Genomic DNA, 21,855 nt, shown 5'->3' with positions numbered 1-21,855 from the left:
CTCAAGTAGATAGGTAAGTACATAACGATAAACGATATAATAGGTAATCTATCCAGTACACGATTCTTCGCAAACCAGTTAAATCATCGAGAATAATATATTTTCATCCGGGTGTAATCAGGTTCGCGAATCAGCGCAGATGAAGCTTGCGTTACGAGATTCTGCTGCTATACATATAGGTAGGTACTTAGAGGTAGGTAAGTATAAGTTGACGCAGACGCAGATGAACTAAAAGTAAAGAATTGATTCCCTATTTTGGAACCTCAACCTACCTATAGGTAATTTGAACTAATGGAAGATGATAATATAAGATGGACTGATAAGTTTGATGTATCTACGATTATTCATATGTGTGGCTTAGAATGGGAAATGGCAGGATGAATGAGGCCATCGAGACAAGTGGAGGAGTGTTTTTTGCCCACTTCTGATGGTTTGTTTAGATTGTGACTTTAAAAATAATTTTCTACGTTGTTTTGTAGTAGGTTGCTGCAGAAAGATTTGTCTTGTAGGAGGCTTCTACGAAAATTTCATTCGAATATGATGACACTTTTGCCTCGAGAAATAGTACCTGTTTTCTTCTTTCGAAATATTAGATTTTAAAAACCATATTCGTTGAGGTCAGACCTCTTTAGTTAGGTAGGTATATAGCAATAAGATAATCTGCAACCCCCCCCCTCATCTTCTGGAACCCATTTTTTTCTTAAAGTGGGAATCTTAAGAAATATTTTAAAGCAAACTTACCAAAAAAAAAGTTGGCCTTACTAATAAAATGGCGGCCATTTTGATTATGAGATCAATCAACATCACAGATTTTTTTATTTTAAAGTGAACTTGCCAAAAAAAGTTGGCCTTACTAATAAAATGGCGGCCATTTTGATTATGAGGTCAACCAAAATCACAGATTTTTTTCTAACGTTTTCAGGTGAATTTTTAAAAATCAAATTTGGGCCAAAAAATATGTGAAAAAAATCAAAATTTCACCTAAATTGATGTAGAAAGCTGAAATTTTGGATGCGTCCTATTTTCGATCCACCAAATTGATTCGAAACGGTTTTTGAACCATTTCAGGAGTTCTGAAGCCTCCAGCAGATTTTTAAAACTTGAAATTTCCCTAAAATTCTACCAAAAAAATATGATTTACTCAGCATTTCTGATTTCAACCGCTATTATGCCGTTTTGGAGCCTCCAGCAGATTTTTTTAAAATTCCTGGAGCCTCCAGCAGATTTTTTAAAAATTCCTGGAGCCTCCAGTAGATTTTTGAAACCTGGAATTTCCTTAAAATTTTACCAAATAAAGATAATTTACTGTGCATTTCTGATTTCAAAACGCTATTATGCCGTTTTGGAGCCTCCAGCAATTTTTTTTAAATTCCTGGAGCCTCCAGCAGACTTTTGAAACCTGGAATTTCCTTAAAATTCTACCTAATAATGATAATTTACTCTGCATTTTTTATTTCAAAACGCTATTATGTCGTTTTGGAGCCTCCAGCGATTTTTTTTTATATTCCTGGAGGCTCCAGTAAATTTTTGAAACCTGGTATTTCCCTAAAATTCTACCAAAAAAATATGATTTACTCAGCATTTCTGATTTCAAAACGCTATAATGCCGTTTTGGAGCCTCCAGCAAATTTTTTCAAATTCCTGGAGCCTCCTGCAGATTTTTGAAACCTGGAATTTCCTTAAAATTCTACCAAATAAAGATAATTTACTCTGCATTTTTCATTTTAAAACGCTATTATGTCATTTGGAGCTTTCAGCGAATTTTTTTTAAATTCTTGGAGCCTCCAGTAGATTTTTGAAACTTGAAATTGTCATTAAATTCAACTAAATGAAGTCGGAAAGCCGAAGTTCACTCTGAACTCCAATTTTAACACCCTATTAAGTGGACTGTTGGTGATTTCAAGTCACGTATTGGAGCTTCCAGCGACTTTTTGGAAATCCGAAAAATAAAGACCTCTTAAAAACTTTTCACGCACTCTCTTTTCTCCAAAGCAAGTGTATTTTTTTCAAAAATTTTCAAATCGAGAATGAGTTGTTTACAAAACCGAATTTTTCAACAAGTTTTTCTCCGTAGAGAAGTCCCCCCCCCCGCCCTAACAAATTATAATTTCATTTTCTCAAAAAATATTACTGGAGAAGCTTCTAAAAAAAGTTTTACAATGTTTTTTTTTCAACTATGAAAACTTACATTTTTAAACATAAGGTCAAGTCAACTTTTGTTTCGCGACAAACAATTTTTGGAGAGAGACGAGAGATTTTTTTCTTGTTGAAAAGTTCTTTTTTGGAGAAAAATTCTCATAAGAAATTTTTTTTTCAAAAACCATGTTCAAAAGATTTTGTTCCATGAAGTTCCAATTTTTCCTTTAAAAATGAAGATTTTGTGTATTTTTTGCTGCAAAATTAAGTTTGAATTTTCTCTTCAAAAACGAAGTAAAGGTTTCATTTTCGTTTAAAAAATGAAGTTTAGATTTATTATTCATTATTTTCAAAAGTGTGCTTTTTATTCTCAGAAATGACGATTTCATTTTCTCTTTTAAAAATCAAGTTCGCAAACTTTTTTTAAAAACGCTTCTGGAATTTCAAAAAAATTACTGGAGGCTTCAAAACGACTTGAAACCATTTGAAGTCGACTAAATAGCGTCGGAGTGCAAAGTAAATTTCGACTTTCCAACTTCATTTGGTAATTCTTTTTTTGAAATTTCAAGTTTCAAAAATCTGCTGGAGGCTTTATAGGAATTTTCAAAAAATCGCTAGAGGCTCTAAAACGACTTTTGGAATCGCCTGCAGTCAGCATAATAGGTAGGTACCTAGCGTTTTGATTTTGAAATCAGAATGCAGAGTAAATTTCGGCTTTCATTTTTCATTTGGTATTTCGTGATATATCCAAATTTTGGAAATCCGTCGGAAGCTCTAGAAATTTCCAAAAAGTCACTGGAGGCTCCAAAATTACTTGAAACCACTTTCAGTCGACTCAATAGCGTTTTAAAATCTGAAATTCAGAGTGAATTTTGGCTTTTCAACTTTATTTGGTAAAATTTTGAGGAAATGTCAAGTTTCAAAAATCTACCGAAGGCTCCAGAACTTTTCAAAACGCTTCAAAACCGTTCCGAATCGATTTCGCAAGTCGAAAACAGGATGCATTTCAAATTTTAGCTTTCTACGTCAATTTGGTAAAATTTTGATTTTTTTCACATTTTTGGCACAATTTTGATTTTTAAAAATTCACTTGTAACTGAAAAATGCACTTTAAGACCTGAGATTTTGGCTGGTGATATATTTTTGCATCCTTTTTCGATCCAACATTGACTAGTTCAAAAGTTTTTATTCGAGTCCCATGTTAGAAAAAAAATCTGTAATTTTGGTTGACCTGATAATCAAAATGGCTATCATTTTGTTAGTAAGGCCAACTTTTTTGTGGCAAGTTTGCTTTAAAATATTCTTGAGGATGTCCACTTTGAGAAAAAATGGGTTCCAGAGAATCAGGTTGGTGGGGGAGGGGGGCTTTCGAGCTATTTTCACTCGATGAACTTTCAAGTAGGTATTGAAAACTAGGTAGGTATGCATTGGCCGGAAATCATCATCTACATACCAACGACGAGAAATTCCACAAAACAAAAAAAAAATACATTCGAAGTCGAAGTTTCTTCTACGCGTTAATTAAAAATGACATCATAATTCTCTCGACGGAAAAAAGTACTCGAAAATTTCAAGGATTTATCCGCAGGAAAATGGTTACAAGGCGCAGTGGACGTGACTCGAAAGACAATCAAGCGGGTACCAATTATTGCTATTTTTTATTCCAACCCAAGCACCTATTTCTTCTCCACCACTCCTGCGCATAGTCTCGTGACTGGAATTGTATTGTGAGTTAGGTACCTATACCTTATGTTCATTCGGCTTGTGCAGATCTAAGATCATAAAAAATCAAAATGATTCAGACCACAACAAAGATACAACATTCTTGTACGATCATTTCATTTCAAAAACCATTCGATGTTGATTAATGATCGACGTACGAGCAATAACAATTAACACATCATTAATACATTTTATCGGATTACGAAACCGGTTTCCATGTAAACAGATTAGCAACGTTGTATCTTCGTAACTGCAATTACCCGGCAAATTAGTCCGATTGTTGTGTCGTATTCCCTTATTCGGTCTCGCTGTATCAAATCATCAAACGCTAGAATAGAAATTTTTTCACCAGAGTCATCTACGAACGAGGCAATAACCTAACGAAGGACGTATTAGAAAATTGTTAGTCTTCGTATAGTCTACACCTTAATCTACATAGCGTAAGTTCTTTTGACAGCATTTTGTCGTAGGTATATCGTAATTTACATAATTACGCCGGTATCCCTATTCCCTATGCATAGGTATGAGTTACACTACTCTGTACAGTACCTATTCTATTTATTGCTCTCGTGAGAGAGTATTGTTGGTCAACAATCGCCTGCTTGGCTCGAGCTCTACGATCTATTCAACTAGTATTATCGAACGTTTCACAAATTTTTTCCTCCATCTTTCAAGTCTTAAGAGATAATTAACCGGTCAAATTGTTGCATAAATGAACTCGTGTATTACCAGGTGTTAGATCTCTGCGAGCTGCTTTTGCTTTTTGAGGTAGAGGTACCTCACTTATTATGATGGGAAGTGTTCTAATTGCTATAAGGTGTGTTAACATGTTCTAATGATTTCTAAACGATGTATGTACTTATAGTTATAAGCCGATAGCGGTCGTTTCGTAAAAGATTTTTACAACGGTTCTTTACCTATACCTACCCAGTACCTAATACCTATAAATGTTTTTAGTGTCAGATGGATTTACAACTTGGCACTTTGTTGGAACAGGTTCAGGTTCGTGGTATGTGGATGTGGATTGCTGATGAGGTGGAATTTTCCTATATGTACTACGTATACAATGCAGAATGGTTCTTGGTATCTTGGATCATGATCCAAGTAGAATGCATAAGATCTGGTCGACGTGAATCGTATTAATGGCTCGTGATCTGTACAGTGTTGACAGTACCGTGTTGTCTCTTGCCAATATTGGAATGGCCAGAACTCAACTTCTGGTTTATGTTTTACCTACTGCGGAAGTTTAACCAGCGACTATGGGTAGGTAGGTATAAGATAGGTATGTCATAATAATTTCACGAGTGCAACTAGTCACTTGAATGAGATAGTTGTGGAGAAATTTTCTCTGAAATAAGCAGATATCTATATAAAATAAATTTTAAATTACAAAATTCTTCCATTTATAATCGTACAGCAGTCAGTGGTCAGTGGGACTGGGCGAAAGGGATAGCACTTGAGCAGAGCAGCTAGGCTCATTCGTGCTCAGAAAATTTCAGTCGACTGATAATGAGCCAAAATTGAACTAAAAATCAGTTATTCCAAATTTACTTTTAAACCATTTCCAGTAAATGGCAGCACCAATGTAGGTCCTCAACATGTTAACAATATTTTACCAATAAGTATTATTTTTTCTCATAAACTCAAATCATGTCAAAAAAATCAAGGTCCAGAGATTTTTTAGCGGAATTTGCTTGTGGAGCCTTGCTGGAGAAGCTGGAAGAGGAAGAAGAGATTTTTTCAGCTTACAAGTGCACAAATTATTTTCATTTATTTATCATAGATGGAACAGGTGTAGCTGGTCAAATAATCTCTCGGGAAAGAGATTGACTTCGAAATATTTTTGAAAATTTGAGATTCTTATATTCTGTACTTTTTTATTTGGGGGGGGGGGCGGGGGTCAACTTCATTCTTGATCTTCGTAATTTTTTGAAATTTCAAATTAAATTTCTGACATCAGAGGCGTGACGAAGTGATGTGTCGTGAAGTAGGAGGGGGGGGGAGACTGAAATTTTCCCAGATTTTCTCAAGTTTTGACCTCCGATCTTCCTTCAGGATTTTTTCAGCTACTTAATTAGCCATACGTATGTGGTTTGAACAAATTTCGGAAGGAGGAGTCTGTTTTCTTGGTAGAAAAATCTTCTTTCCCTCAGTCCTCTTCTTCAGTCTTGCTATTTCAATTTTTAATTTGGTAATTTTTTTGATAATTTTTCTGTAAGGAAGTAGATGAATTGGGTAAGTTTCTGGTAAAAATTTTGCTGACAATTTCTGGTAATTGGTAATTTATGTAAATTCTGGTAATTCAATTCGCTGATATATTTTAGGTAAATTTTTGATAATTTACTGGAAATTCAGATAACTTGCCTGATAATTTGGGTAAATTTTCGGTAACTTACCTGTTGGAATGGATATATTTCATAATTTTCTGATAATTTTGCTTTTTGGTAAGTTTTTGGCAAATTTAGCAAATTTTTGGTGATTTTGATAATTTTTTTTTTTTTTTTTTTTTTAATATATTGTTTAAACAGTCACAAGGTATTAGATACATAAGTGACTTGATATCAGTAAATATATATCTTAAATTAAATCATTGTACTTAATATCTCGAATAAATTTAAGTAGTTCACAATAATTATTTTCTAAAAAAGGATTTGGGTGATTGCCTGATTGGTAATTGTGTAAATATCATAGGTAATTTACTGGTAATTTCGGTAAACATTTTGTATTTTAGCATTAGAATTAATGATTCTGGCAAATTCTTGGTACAATTACTGGTAATTACTTTGGTAAATTACTGGTAATTTTGATGAATTACTGGTAATTTTGATAAATTAATGGTAACTTACTGGTATTTTTCTGGTAAATAACAAATTTTTTTTTAGTAAATTACTGGTAATTTTATTTTTTGGTGAATTACTGGTAATTTTATTTTTTGGTGAATTACTGGTAATTCTCTAGTAAATTACTGGTAATTCTCTAGTAAATTACTGGTAATTCTCTAGTAAATTACTGGTAATTCTCTAGTAAATTACTGGTAATTCTCTAGTAAATTACTGGTAATTCTCTGGTAAATTACTGGTAATTTTTTGGTAAATTACTGGTAATTTTTTGGTAAATTACTGGTAATTTTTTGGTAAATTACTGGTAATTTTTTGGTAAATTACTGGTAATTTTTTGGTAAATTACTGGTAATTTTTTGGTAAATTACTGGTCATTTTTTGGTAAATTACTGGTCATTTTTTGGTAAATTACTGGTCATTTTTTGGTAAATTACTGGTAATTTTTTGGTAAATTACTGGTAATTTTTTAGTAACTTACTGGTAACTTTTTGGTAAATTACTGGAGATTTTGACACATTTTTGGTAGGTAATTCAGGTGTTGAATGTCTGATAATTTTAGTAGATAAATTTATGAAATTAACCCCAAAAAGCTAACATTAATAAAACAGTAAAATAGCTTTGCCATGACGAATCAGTAAAATATTTTAGTTTTTACCAAAATATAATCCCTGTTCTCTGCAGTGAAACAATTTAACATATTTCTTCTCTCTTCTGTACAAAAAAGATCGACGAAATAAAAAGTAAAACTACTCGACCCTAATAAAAATGCGCACGAGTAACGCAATAACCTCGTAAATTCTTGACACTTACAAGTAATTTTGGTAAATTTTTGATAATCTACTGATAACTTGATAGAATTTAGGTAATTTTTTTGTAATCCTAGTTTTATTGTATTGTTTGAGTGAATTTTTAATTTGTAATTGACTGGTTATTTTACGATTAGGTATAAGTACAATTTTTCAAACCATTTCCTGATTCTTGCAATTTGGGTCATTTTCTTACTTTTTTTTACTTGTTAAATACCATAAAAATTGATTAAAATAATGTAAAAAATTGAAATGTTTTCAAAAACATGTGACTTGTTGAACAAAAATTTTCAAAAGAATCTTAGCCACCTTAAACTTGATAGAAATGGATTTCACAATCTGCGATGACTTTCTGCGTTTCTTGAGCTTTTTGAATAATTTTTAGATTTTTTATTCCACCCTCTTCTACGTACCTCCCCTATCGTCATCAGTCGTCAACCCACCACCCCTTTCCCCCTATCCTACAAACAGTATCAACAAAACACGCTTTTCCAGGATTTTCACACTGAAATACATATTCGGCCACTGTAATCATCTTCCGTCAATTTTAACTAAATGTTCAACTCGAGAAATTGGTAGGTAGGTACCTATTTTCTTACACTCCTTGGGCCATTGAACCTTTCACAAAACCTATCTCACTTTTCAATAAAATTAAACTCTTTCAATTGAAATCGATCAAAACGAACAATGACGAAAAAAAGTTCAATCAACCCTACCTATTCCATTCACAACAAAGTCATAGATCAGTAGACATTTTGACCTTTTCCGTTTACGAAGTGGTTTAGTTCATGCTCGTTAAAGCTCTGTTCATACGTACAGTTGCATACAAATAGAAATTCCTACCTACATCAAATCGTGATCCTGATCTCAATTATGTAACTAAGCACGATGCGACGACACACACATATGCATCACAATATCGCAAAAAAGAAATGATACTCTCATAGGTATACTCATAGGTATAGAATTCCAGTGCATCTTTATTCGTGATAACTAAGATATCGATCTGCACTAGTTTCTCTCATTCTATGGTTATTTTCTCCTTATCGATTAAAACCCATGAATAGCCGCTGGGTACAATTTGACGATCTCTCGCTGTGAGATGTCATCTTATACTGTAGAGGTACACTGCATAGTCACACTCGCAGTGTAGGTAAGTACAGAGCACACCTCCGGGGGAGTTATAAATTCTTGTGCGTATTTAGTTAGATACGCCTATTAAACGTAGGTATAAAAGTAAGAAGTACCTAGAGTATTGAATAGCCAACTTTTTCGCTTAGGTATTCTGTCATCAATGTCACCTACTTATTATTAAGTCCGGCACACACGTGTGCGCTTTCGAACAAATAATACTTAGCTTTATGATAACCCAATTAACGCGTAGGTAGGCATATTCGGAAACGCATAAATGAAAGTCTCTGTCCTGTCTATTCGATACATAAGGAATATTTGTTTACGTTTGCGTTTGTTTTGCGCCATATTTCATATTTCATATATGTCACATTGCACATACATGCCTATACTATAATTTGAAAGTATATAGTACACGTAGGTAGGCTATAGGTGGTACCATATGTATATACGATGATAAAAGAAATAGAAAAAAAGTAATAGGTATGTTAATCCAAGCATAGAAAAATTACATATTTCAAAGCACCTATCGCTATAGCATACGACGAGGTGCGTTAATCGTTCCTATGTAACTGTACATTATAGAAGAGAAAATTCAACTGCTGGTTGAAAAGGCAGAAGCGCTTTGAAAAAAAAACCAGTTAGAAATTAATAGCATTGGTTTTGTATGTGCCAGATCGTCAAGCCCGCGAGATACGCAGAAGAGAAGAGACTTACGAGTAGTAAATTTTATGTTATCAATGAAAAGGAAATGGGAAACAGTTACAGTGGCTTATTTTACGCTCGAGCGAGTTCTCCTCCATTTGAATACGAGTATTATGATTATTAGCCAGATTTTCCTGTCACCGACGAAGGAAAACAAGGGCTATTGTGCCATGGGTTCGAGTTCTGAGGAGAAAATAAAGCGAGAGGGGTGGAAATGTCATTTTTATGTGGACCTGTTATGGATTAAATATGAGATCAAATTTGATGGGTGTTCAAATTTATTTTACTTACGAGTTGCCTTATTCTTTGGTATAGTGAAATGATCATCATTTTCGTCTTGAAAGCTTCCAAGTGTTGTGGAGAGGATGGAGAGGTGGTTAGACTCGTATTTTTTGATGCAATTGCAATATTTGCAATATTGACTGCGAAACTATCAAATTTTAGGGTCCGTGCCTGGAAACTAGTTGAATTTTGAGCAAATAAACAGAGTAGGTAGTTGAACATAGTTGTGAGATTTGATATTAAAACCAAAATTTAAATTCCAAAGAGCTCGTCAATGTTCAACTTTACATGCTTGGTGAGTTCAAAATTTAAAATCCATCATCTGAGGATTCTGGCATAGCTCAAAGACACAAGAACCCTGAATTTTAATCAAAAATTCAAAACAGAAAAAAAAGTAAGATGAAGAACATAGGTATCGATTGTTATTGATTTTACGGTTTTGAGTTTGATAATTTTTTTCGATCTATTTCAACTTCTTCTCCTCTCCTTCTCGTTCAAATTACTTTAAACATGGTCAAAATTACAAAAAAATGCAACTTTTGAACGTCCATCCTTCTCAAATTTTGCCAAAAGTACCTTCAAGTGTCGAGAATTTCATAAATACTAAAATTATCAAAAATTCAACTAAATTACCAAAAAGTTGTCAAAATTACTAGTAATTTACCAAAAAATTGCCAGTAATTTACCAAAAAAATTACCAGTGATTTACCAAAAAATTGCCAGTAATTTACCAAAAAATTACCAGTAATTTACCAAAAAAATTACCAGTGATTTACCGAAAAATTGCCAGTAATTTACCAAAAAATTACCAGTAATTTACCAAAAAAATTACCAGTAATTTACTAAAAAAATTACCAGTAATTTACCAAAAAATTACCAGTAATTTACCAAAAAATTACCAGTAATTTACCAAAAAATTACCAGTAATTTACCAAAAAATTACCAGTAATTTACCAAAAAATTACCAGTAATTTACCAAAAAATTACCAGTAATTTACCAAAAAATTACCAGTAATTTACCAAAAAATTACCAGTAATTTACCAAAAAATTACCAGTAAATGTACTAAAGTTACCAGTAATTTACTGAATTTACCAGGAAATTACCAGGAGTTTGCTAGAATCTTTGCTAAAATACCAAATGTTTACCAAAATTATCAGTAAATTACCAATGATATTTACATAATTACCAATCACCCATAATTTATCAAAATCACCAAAAATTTACCAAAAAAAGCAAAATTATCAAAAAATTATAAAATATATCCAATAAGTAATGGTGAATCATTCTCTTGTCAAGAATCACTCACGAACGCGGAACGCCTTGCCACAAACTCACTATTTTATTGAAATTTTTAAAAAATACAGGCTAGGAAATAATATAGTTCTCGAACGTTTTATTTGGGAAACGATTCTTTCATTTTGAATCATTCGTGAACGATAATCAAAGGACTGTTGGAACGAATCAATAGGAATTCGTTCACAGACGATTCATCTAAAGAATCATTCTCCGTAGTGAATCGTTCGCGAACGAATTATGCGAGATAATTGATGGGCTTCAATTTTTTCAAGTAATCTTGAAAATATTTTCAATTTGATGATATTTTTGGGAAAATCAGTTCTTGAACGATTCATTCGTGAAATGATTCTTTTGTTTTGAATCATTCGTGAACGATAATCAAAAGTGAAAAAATTTGTATTTTCATGTTTCAACCCAATATTATAAATCTACTCACTATGACTATGTAACTGCCAGATCGAATCAATGGGAATTCGTTCATAGACGATTCATCTAAAGAATCATTCTCCATAGTGAATCGTTCGCGAACAACCTACGCGATAGGTGACTGATGAGCTTCAATTTTTTCAAATAATCTCAAAAATACCTATATTTTTCAATTTGACGATTTTTTGGGGGAAAATCATCAGTTCGCGAACGATTCACTTACAGAATGATTTTCTGTTTATAAATCATTCGCGAACGCCTACATGGATACTTTCTCAATGATTCAATTTTTCCCGAACAAGTTCGGACGAATGTTTATTTTTCATATGGTTGACTTGATCCTGATTCATTCATCATAAATCAGTTCGCGAACCGCGAACGATTCATTTGTAAGATGATGCTTCTATCATGAATCATTCGCAAATGAAATTTCCCAAGCCTTTATTCTCTATTTTTTCATTTCTGATCGATGCATCAATTTACCCATGAAATTTTTTTGTAGGTAAGTATATAGATAGGTAAATAATTCTAATTCCTGGAAAATTTTAATGGAAAAATCCAATTATAATATTGCAAAGCTCATAATTTCCCGCAATATTCGCGTGACGTTTTCATCAATGAACCAGAATATTACATTAGACACTCTCGAGCACGTAATAATTACTACAACATGACGAAGTAAGTTGTAAAAATTCTAATGGTCATCGATAGGTAGCTACTACATATTTACTCATCATTATGCAGGTAATAGAATATGTTCAAGCAAAATGAAAAAACTCACCATCTTCGCCGGCAGGTAGATGTCTTCTTATATTATCCATAGCCTCGTGTAATGAATCCTCCCTGGTCACATCTAACGGTACGGTTATTAAACTTCCAAAATTAGACGTCTGAATAACATATTCTTCTCCATCAACGCCGATCAAAGCGGTAGACAGGGCTTCTCTTTGTTTCAATTTCGCCTTAAGGATCTTAACAGCTTCGGACGATTTGGTATCGTCGTCATCTTCATTCCGATCTTCATGCCCTTGAGCCGGCTTAACTCCGGCAAAAACTCTGAATCCGAGCGAAGTCAAATGCAGAGCTAACTGGATGCCGAAGATGGTTTCGCAACAGGTGATCAGCACCGAACGTCCGGTACCCACGTTAAGGGTAGGGAATTCCGAATCGTAAGTGTGTTTGCGACGATTCACCTTGCAGACCAGGTACACGACGAGGGCTGCTGCGATGCATGATAAGGCGAATAATTGGATAGCCAATACAACGATCGTTTCTTCGTCCATGGTTCGAGTCGAGTTATTCCATATTTCTGTAAAAAGGAAATAATCGATTGTAATTATTATTGCCTCTCGAGATTATATAAAATAGAGTAAGATGTTGTGTTTAGAGAACGACAACCTATAAGACGTGGCGTTTGGTTTTCCAGCAGAACTGGCGTGGTGGGGAGAGTAGGGGGACGAGAAATTGACAAGAAAATTAACCAATTTCTACCATTGTCCATTCGGTTTCCTATTCTTTTCCGCGTTTCACGCATCAAGGCCGTGACAATTTTTCACTGTACCTAACTCTAACGCTCATCTCCATGTGCCCGAAAGGCGAAAACAAAACTACACGCTTCTGTAGCCCAGCCAGCTAGGTATGCAAAGTATTATAATAATAAGCGTTAAAACGACATTTCGTAACCATATCAAACTGCTAGATGCTCAAGTTGCAATGCTGTGGGAATTACATGCTGACGAAGTGTCCAAGGTGGTACCTACAGTAGTCATTTTTTTCTTAACCATGTGTGAACTTATTATCATCATACCTACACTTTTTCTCTTAAATTATTCTAACACGTGTTCAACCACATTGTGCGAAAACTCGAAGAATAATGAGACTGGCATAAGTAAGTACGTATAGTAACTACAGGAAACATGACGAATCGTGTAGGCTATGCTAATGCAACAAGTTGTCGAATGTCGATGACTATAGCTTATGGACATGGACATGGACATCTAACAGTTTGTCCATCGTGTTTATTTTGTTTCTAGACAAATGTACCGTATCTTAGACCAGTTTGTGTACATGATCTTGACATTTCCCTTCAAAAAATGTCATGTTTTTTTTGTGGTTGTTTGGAGATGTAGCCTAGCTGAGCTAAAAATGTGACTGTGTTCGACGAAGAGTTGCAAGATTTGACGGTTTATTAGTAACCCAGAAGAACGCTGACGGGGCCATCTTGTATCTCGTATCTCGTGTTACATTTCCTCCTGAAGTGAAGTAGGTAAAGCAGAGAAAGGAAAATGATTACTGGGAAGCAATTAATTTTTTTGGCAGGAAAAACGACATAATAATAATGGTGTTGGTCCTCGATATGTCTTCTACGTTTTCTGCAGAAACACTGCAGAAAGGTACCTACATAGCCTGTGGTGTGAAAATTGCCTTTCACAATGAGATGAAGCTAAATCAGAAAACGGAGGAAGTGATTTATGTAACGTGGTCAATTTTATTTTCGTCTGTGCTCGAAACTTGGTCCAGTTGTTTTGATGGATTTAGAAATATGGTCGGTTGAATTTGGATGTTTTTGAAATCTCCGTATAATTTTGAAGAAGGGTTGGGAGGAGGGGGAGAGGATTACCTGAGGTATTTTGTTGAAGGATTAAAAAAATTATGAAATGGATCAAACGTATTCATTCATCCAATTTGAATGACCTTCTACTGAAATGTCGTGTCATATTTTTGAAGACATCAACGTGACAGATTGAAATAGATTTGCATGATATGTGGATTATCTATACCTATAGTAAGTATACCTACATTTATGATTAATTCACTTTTCATCATTGAAATGTCAGATTTTGAGGTGAGGAAGTGATACATACAATAGATTGTCAAACATAGGTATCTAGATTTATTTTTGTAAAAAGATAATATTATCAATTTATCAATATGAATTAATTTGAATAATTTTTGAGTTAGACTTTGTCAAATTTATTATGAGGGAGAAATAGTTGAGATGATTATTTATGTGGTCAAAACTTCTTCATGGGGGGGGGGGATCATCGTAGATAAAATTGAGGTATCAAAATTCAAAAAAATTCAATTTTCAATTTCAAACATCAAAAAAAGTTTAAATTTATTCAGTTGTCTTATTTTGACCTCTTTCTGACGTATTTCATGAAAAAGTTGATATAAATTACACTCACAACAAAAAAATAAAAATTCGTTCATTTTTTGAATTTTTTCGAATTTTGATTTTTTTGTGAGGAGTTCATTTCATTGAGTAAAAGGGGGGTTTCAACTTTTTCAACAGATACATAAAAATAGGGGTCAAATGGGTCAACTTCACCTATCAAAACTTTTTTTCATGTTTTAAATCAAAAAATCACATTTTTTCGCAAACTTAAAATTTTTTAAAATCAACTTTGCAACATGTTACCATCCCAATTTTAATATACTTATTGTTCAGCATGAAAAGTTGTCCATAATATATTTTTTTTCAGAATTTTTGAGAGTCGGTACGATATGAAAACTACGTTTTGAAACTTTTTAAGCTAATTTTTTGTACGAAAAAAAGTGGCAACACTGATTTTTATGATATCACCAAAAAGCCTTTCAAAACCACTAACTATGGGAAAATGTTCCATTTTGGTAGGTATCGCGGTTATCGAGTAATCCACTGCTGAAATGGATGATATTTTAGGTTCACTGAAAAATTTGACACCCCCTGGCTGCCTTTAAAAATGGGCTAGAGGGCTGCGATTTGGGCCATTGGTCATCCCTTCGGAAGGTCTTTCCACAGGAAAAATTTCAAAAAAATCGCCGAACCCCCTACCACTGTTTGGTCCAATTGACGTGGAATGACCCACCTATAGTTCTTTTTCATTTTTTCCTAAAATCAGAATTTTGAACAGATTAAAACAAAGGACTAAAATTTGAAACTTGAGTTGTACGCTATTTTTGAACCTCCATGTCAATTTTCTGATGGAATTTTGAACCGTTCTACAGCCTTCAGCAGATTTTGAAATTGAAATGTTTTTGAAAGCTTGATAACTCGAAAACTCGCTGGAGGCTCCAGAACTGCTCGAAACCATCACCAATCGACTCGAGAGGTCGAAAATAGTAAGCAAACCAAATTACAGCAGTTTTTGTGCTCAAGTTTTGCAAAAGAAGGAAATTTTTCATTAAAAATAAGCAGGTGAATAAATAAGTCGTTGGAGAAAATGATGGATTTGAACTGAGGGGGAGGGGAAGAAGTTTTGAAATGTGTCAAAATCGATGGAAAGGGTCTCAAAGACGGTAAATCCAATTTTTACGAGCTGGTGTCCATTTTGACCCATTTAGGGACTTTTTTTTTGAAAACTGGGGAAACCAAAAATCCGCTAGAGAATCATCACGAATCCTCAAGAGGCCAAAAATAGGATATAAACCGAATGTCAGCCATTTGAATGAATTTCATTGAAAAAAAGAAATCGATCAAATTTTTAATTTTTAAATATTCGTCAAAATTAAAAAAAAAAAAAAGAATTCAGCACCTGAAATTTACACTGATGATTTATTTCGAATTTTGTCCACCATTTTTTTGTAGAAAAATATTGATTGTAAATGGACCTTTTTGTTGAGATTTTTGAAGCAACACTATTATGGACTTCAAGAAATGAAAAAAATGAAATTTATTTCATTAAATCATCAATAGATACCAACTACCTACTTAGGTAGACAACATTTTTCATCCTAAATATTTTTAAAGAATTCATATTTCAAAATCTCATCCTTTTTCCACTATAGAAGGAGCAAAATTTCTTTTAAAATATTTTTATTTAAAAAATCGAGCACGAAGTTCATTATTTTGAGTTTTCATTTCGCGCCACAACCCCCAGATATTGTCTTTTTTTTGACAAAATTCTTTTTTTTTTATTTTTTAATAAAATTTTGTATTTTTGAATTTATTTCTTAATCCTTTTACATAAATTATAATTTCGAGATCATTTTTCAAAATTTTTTAGTTCTCTTCAGTAATTGAAAAATTGACTTGAATTTTTTTTTGAAATTTTTCATTTATTTCACACTTTTTAAATTTGGGAAATAATTTTTAAAAAATTCTTATTTTCTAAGTTGAAAAATTGATTTGAAAAACTTTGGCCTGAAAAATTTGTTTTGCATGTCAGGTCATAGAATCTTATCTTTCAAAAAAATACATTTTTTGGAGTCTTTTGTTTTCAAAACTGTAAAATTTTCGATAAAAAAATTTGTTTTTGGTCAATTCCTTCTTCACAAAAAGTTGGATTTTTGAAAAAAAATTGATGTTATAAAAAAAAAAATAAAAGGAATGGAAATTGTAGGAAATAGAATTTCCTATTTATGAACTGTAGGTACCAGCTAGGGTACCTACTTGATGAGTTTTTGGATGGGGAAGAAACGGGCGGGGATTTTTCTGCTAAAGTATCGCCTCAAAAATAACCCTAAAATGACCCTAATCGTTTAATGGTGGAGGGGGTTGGTCAGTTTTGGCTCACTGACTAATTTTCAAAAAAATCAGCGCGAAAGGCAAATAAGACATTTCCGCCATTTTGCAAAATTCATCAACATTTCGAATATCAACTTCAGCAGCTCAAAATTTGGTTCTGTGGTTTAAACTACTTACATGCTTTTGAACTCGGACAAATTTTTTGGACCGATCGACATTGATAAAATTGTAAAATTTTCCTCTTGGTTGCGTACAGTAATTTTTTTCAACGAAAAATAGCTGCTGAGATCAATCTTTTTTTCCACTTTCGTGAATAAGTCCTTGCATTTTCAAATGTATTTTTTTTTAATTTCTCAATTATTTCATTTACTTTTATGTATTTCTGGTATTTCAAATTAATTTACAGGTGCTTAATTAGAACAGAATTTATGCGTTGATTTATAATTATTCGTTTGAATTTCCTTGACTGGAAATAACTTAAGGTTGACCGTTGGATCTCTATAAAATGAAATACAAAAATGCATATTTTCACAAAATATCAATAAAACGTTTCTTTAAAATACTTAATCATGCTAATCTCTGATGGAGTCATAAGTAATGGGGGGGGGGGGGATATAAATCTATTATCAAAATCTTCATTTTTGAAAATCTTCTACTTATAAGGCTAATTTTAGAAAATTCAACTCCTGTTGTGGTGGGAGGGAGGGGGGAGGGATGTATAGACAAATACATCCTCAAAACCAGTACTGACGTTTTTCAAAAAAAAAGCAGGGTTTACCATATCATCCCCTCCCACCATCATCACTCATTTTCCTTAACTCCCTGACCTTAGATCAAATTTCAATTTTTAAAAGAATGTTTGTTATTTTAAATTGATATGAAGTGTTGTGTAGAATTCCCAACATATTCTATCTAAAATTATGTATTCCTTATTTGATTCCCAGATCTACCTTCATTGATGCTGTGAAAACGTCGAATCAAAGACATCTAGGCTAGAAAATTTCATTTTTTTTAAAATGCCAATCGTCTCGATCTAGAACCTCCATAATTCCTAATTTTAAAAGTACCATCAAAATACTACGAAAAAATAAGTAAAAATAAACTATAGGCACAATACATTTACATTACTCAATAAACCATTAGGTAAATTAAAACCTACCTGCGAATTTCCTTCGATGAATTTACGTTTGCATTCACAAACCCGAAATTTTCCCCAATAAAACAACCATTCAAATATCACTTCACTTCACCACAAGTTCACTAACACTCGCGAATTCGATAAAATCGATTATCACATTTTATTTCACAAAATAGGTATATCAAATTTTAAGGCAAAAAAATTGAGAAAAAAATAGCGCGAACGCGAAATATATCGTGACGACGAAATGATCGCGGCACGCGAACGAAAATACCAACTCGACGACTCCGATTAGAAGCCAGGTTTACCTGCAGAAGGTTGCTGGAACACGCCTCAGGGTCTGTTATCACGTTCTTGCAAGAAGTTGTCCCCCCTCAGGGAGTGTCTATGGTATAGGTATATAGCTTAGCTCTCTTATCCCACCAATTCCGTGGAGTTTTGATTCTTATGCTCTGTGTATCTGTATACTATTTATAAACATTTGAATTCCATTATACTTGTTGTAGTTGTACTCGTATATTGTGGCGATATTGTAAAAAGAATGACCAATCCCTGGTACACGTTATCAACATTCTGATCATATTACGAGTACCTACAACTTTACCTATTCGAATTCGATGGACGAGGGACGATGAATCGAGTCGTGTTCATAATACGAGCCGCAAAGACATACATAAACACAAATACAATACACGTATAGCAGCAGAGTAAATTAAACATCGATGACCTGCATTTTTATGTTTTCAAAATAAAAAAATGGTGACCTAATTTGATACCATGTTGGCAAAATGAAAAAAAAACACGTATATAAAAAAGAATTAGGCTATGGGCAATTGCTATAGTGTATGGTATTCAGAGTGTGCCAAAAAATGATAAAATATGCCCAATGCGTATTGAAATGCTGATCGTATGTTAAAATGCATCTAAGGTGAAATTCTTCGATACCTACCTGTACAGTACAATGAGCATGAGCCAATTTTTGGGAAGAAATAACCCGTTAAGGAAATTAAAAGCCAGATTTTACAATTGGTAGACCATTAATATTGGTAATGAAAAGCCCGTTAAAGTGGTCAAGATGATTAAATCAATTGACATAACACAGGAATTACTGCAACCAATTAAGTCGTAATTTTGGAATTGGTGCCTGTGTGGAGTTGGATATTTAACATGATTCAGTGATACCTACTTAAGTACGAATGAATGTGAAGTGTAATTGACTGCGATGAAAACAATAAAAGGAGATTGTTTTTTGTTTACAGTCGAGATTTTACTTGAATATTCGAAGTGGATTTGTATTGTGTGCCTTTTAACTTCAATTTTTGAAGGAGAAGTGAGAGGAGGGAGGAGGGGTAAAATTTTATGATTTTCTTCCAAAGATAGTCTGGAATAATTGTTAGCTTGAATTATTGACTAAAATGCAATAAGTTACCTACTGTTCAATTTTTCAACTTTATATAAGAAATGTAATACCTACCTTATCCTAACCTTTGGGGAAATTTTGGATCAAAATCTGAAAAAAATTTGATGTTCGAAGTGTTCTTAGACACAGGAATTTTAAATGAATGGTTAATGTTGTTGTTGTTGTTTTTTAAACTGATCTTTGTGAAATTTTAAAACCTGAAGTTATGTTGAGAATGCATCTTGACTTTTTTCCCAGTTCTCGAAAGTCAGACAAAACATACTATACTTAGTGTACAGTTGAATTTGATCGAATCTTTTGGTCTTAAGAACCTACGGGATATTTATCAAGAATAATTCGTATTTTTTCGCTCCAAGTTTTCAAAAATTTGACAAAATGTCCAGAATTCACCGAGATTTCATGTTAAAATTACACAAAAACCATAAAAAAAATCATCAAAAAAGCATTAAATATATGAAAAAAAAACTGATAAAATTTGGCCAAATTTGAAAAATTGCATAAAATATTGCTGAAAATGGGTGTTAACAGGTTACTTACTGTCTGTCTGGCTTCCTAAGGTTGTTCATACCCATGTGTGGCCTTTTAATAAGGCCATTGACCCTTCTGTCTGGCTTCCCAAGGTCGTCCGTTTGACTGTAAGGCCATTCAAGGTCATTCACCCCCATGTCCATGGTTTCCCAAGAACGTCTGTTAGTCTGGCCACCTATAAGGCCATTGACCCGTATGTCTGGATTCCTAATATTGTCTGTATGTCTGCCTTTCTATGGTCAGTGACCCACCTGTCTGGCTTCCCAAGCTCCTCTGGTTGCTTGTCCGGCTTCCCAAAGTCATTGACCTTTCTATCTGGCATCTCAAGGTCGTCTGTTGTTTGCATGTCTAGCCTCCTATAAGGCCATTGACCCTTCTGTCTGGCTTCCCAAGGTCGTCCGTTTGACTGTAAGGTCATTCAAGGTCATTCACCCCTATGTCTGGTTTCCCAAGATCGTCTGTTAGTCTGACCACCTATAAGGCCATTAACCTGTATGTCGGATTTCCTATTGTTGTCTGTATGCCTGTCTGCTTTTCTATGGTCAGTGACCCGCCTGTCTGGCTTCCCAAGCTGCTCTGGCTGCCTGTCTGGCTTCCCAAAGTCATTGAACTTTCTATCTGGCATCTCAAAAAGTCGTCTGTTGTTTGCATGTCTAGCCTCGTATAAGGCCATTGACCCTTCTGTCTGGCTTTCCAAGGTCGTCCGTTTGACTGTAAGGCCATTCAAGGTCATTCACCCCTATGTCTGGTTTCCCAAGATCGTCTGTTAGTCTGACCACCTATAAGGCCATTAACCTGGTCATTCACCCCTATGTCTGGTTTCCCAAGATGGTCTGTTAGTCTGGCAACCTATACGGCCATTAACCCGTATTTCTGGATTTCCTATTGTTGTCCTTGTCTGTATGCCTGTCTGCTTTTCTATGGTCATTGACCCGCCTGTCTGGCTTCCCAAGGTCATTGACCTTTCTATCTGGTATCTCAAGGTCGTTTGTTGTTTGCATGTCTACCCTCCTATAAGGTCCTTGACCCGTCTGCCTGGCTTCCCAAGGTCGTTTATCTACACGATGGTATCCTAAGGTCATTGACCCTCCAGTCTAGCTTCTGAAGGTCGTCTGTCAGGTGTACTCAGGTCATTAGCCTGTCTACCTAGCTTCCCGAGCTCCTATATGTCTGCCTGTCTGGCCTCCCAAGGCCATTTACCATTTGGTCTGGCTTCCCAAGGTCGTCTGTCTGCCATATCTGACTTACCAAGGTCATTGTCCCATCTCCCTGGCTTCCCTATGTCCTCTGTCTGCCTGTCTAACCTCTTAAGGTCATTGACCCGCTGCATCAACTCCAATAAAATGGAAGGGAGTGTGTTTCAAAAAGAAAGTAGAAAAAAATGTGAAATAATTTTTATGATTCTCCTCTCCTTCTGCACTTTTACCGGGTTTCCAGATCAAGTTTTATAATTTTCCATAAGTTTCAAAGGTACCAATCGCTCACAAAATTGCGGAAAATGAAGGCAACCGGAGATAAAAATCTGAACTACCAAAGTCGAATCAAGGTACTTGTATTTTTCAGCTAATCTGGAGCCTCCAGAAAAAGTTGGATTTTCTCCAGGAAAATCAAATCGCTCCAGGAGGCGTTTTAATACGACATTAACATTATGAATCGATTAGGATCGAAATCCGAGGTAAAGATTTTCAAAGTGTATTTTTTTACTATAAAAAATCTCAAATTAAAAAAATTCAAAATCGTCAATTTTTGCATCAGATTACTCAAAACTTTTAGTACCTCCTAAAGTCGATCCCTCAAATCGATTTCCACCATTTCCAGGCTGATCTGAAGCCTCCATCAGCAAAAGTTGACTTTTCTCCAGCAATTCAAAATCGCTCCAGAGGGCGTTGTAATAAACTTCGGAAGCTGGAAATTTGATCCTATTAAAATTTCAGTGAGTAAGGTGGATGAATTCCAAATCCGAGTTGACGAGTT

The 21,855-nt window shown here is 34.2% G+C and overlaps 1 protein-coding gene across 1 annotated transcript in view; it reads right to left on the bottom strand.

Annotated features, from left to right (window-relative positions):
- The window catches only part of LOC135837000 (D-beta-hydroxybutyrate dehydrogenase, mitochondrial), a 46,130-nt gene extending 27,657 nt beyond the window's left edge, over positions 1 to 18,473 (bottom strand). The window contains exons 1-2 of the mRNA XM_065352115.1: positions 17,955 to 18,473; positions 12,128 to 12,655 (exon numbers count right to left, since the gene is read on the bottom strand). Coding sequence (XP_065208187.1) covers positions 12,128 to 12,629 — 502 coding nt within the window. The 5' untranslated portion in view covers positions 12,630 to 12,655; positions 17,955 to 18,473. The remainder of the gene's footprint in view (positions 1 to 12,127; positions 12,656 to 17,954) is intronic.
- Between the last annotated feature and the right edge of the window lie 3,382 nt (positions 18,474 to 21,855).

Source organism: Planococcus citri, chromosome 2 (assembly GCF_950023065.1).
Source record: "Planococcus citri chromosome 2, ihPlaCitr1.1, whole genome shotgun sequence".
Classification (NCBI taxonomy): Eukaryota; Metazoa; Arthropoda; class Insecta; order Hemiptera; family Pseudococcidae; genus Planococcus; species Planococcus citri.
The sequence above is the reverse complement of the archived record's forward strand: the minus strand, read 5'-3'. Positions and strand labels throughout refer to the sequence as shown.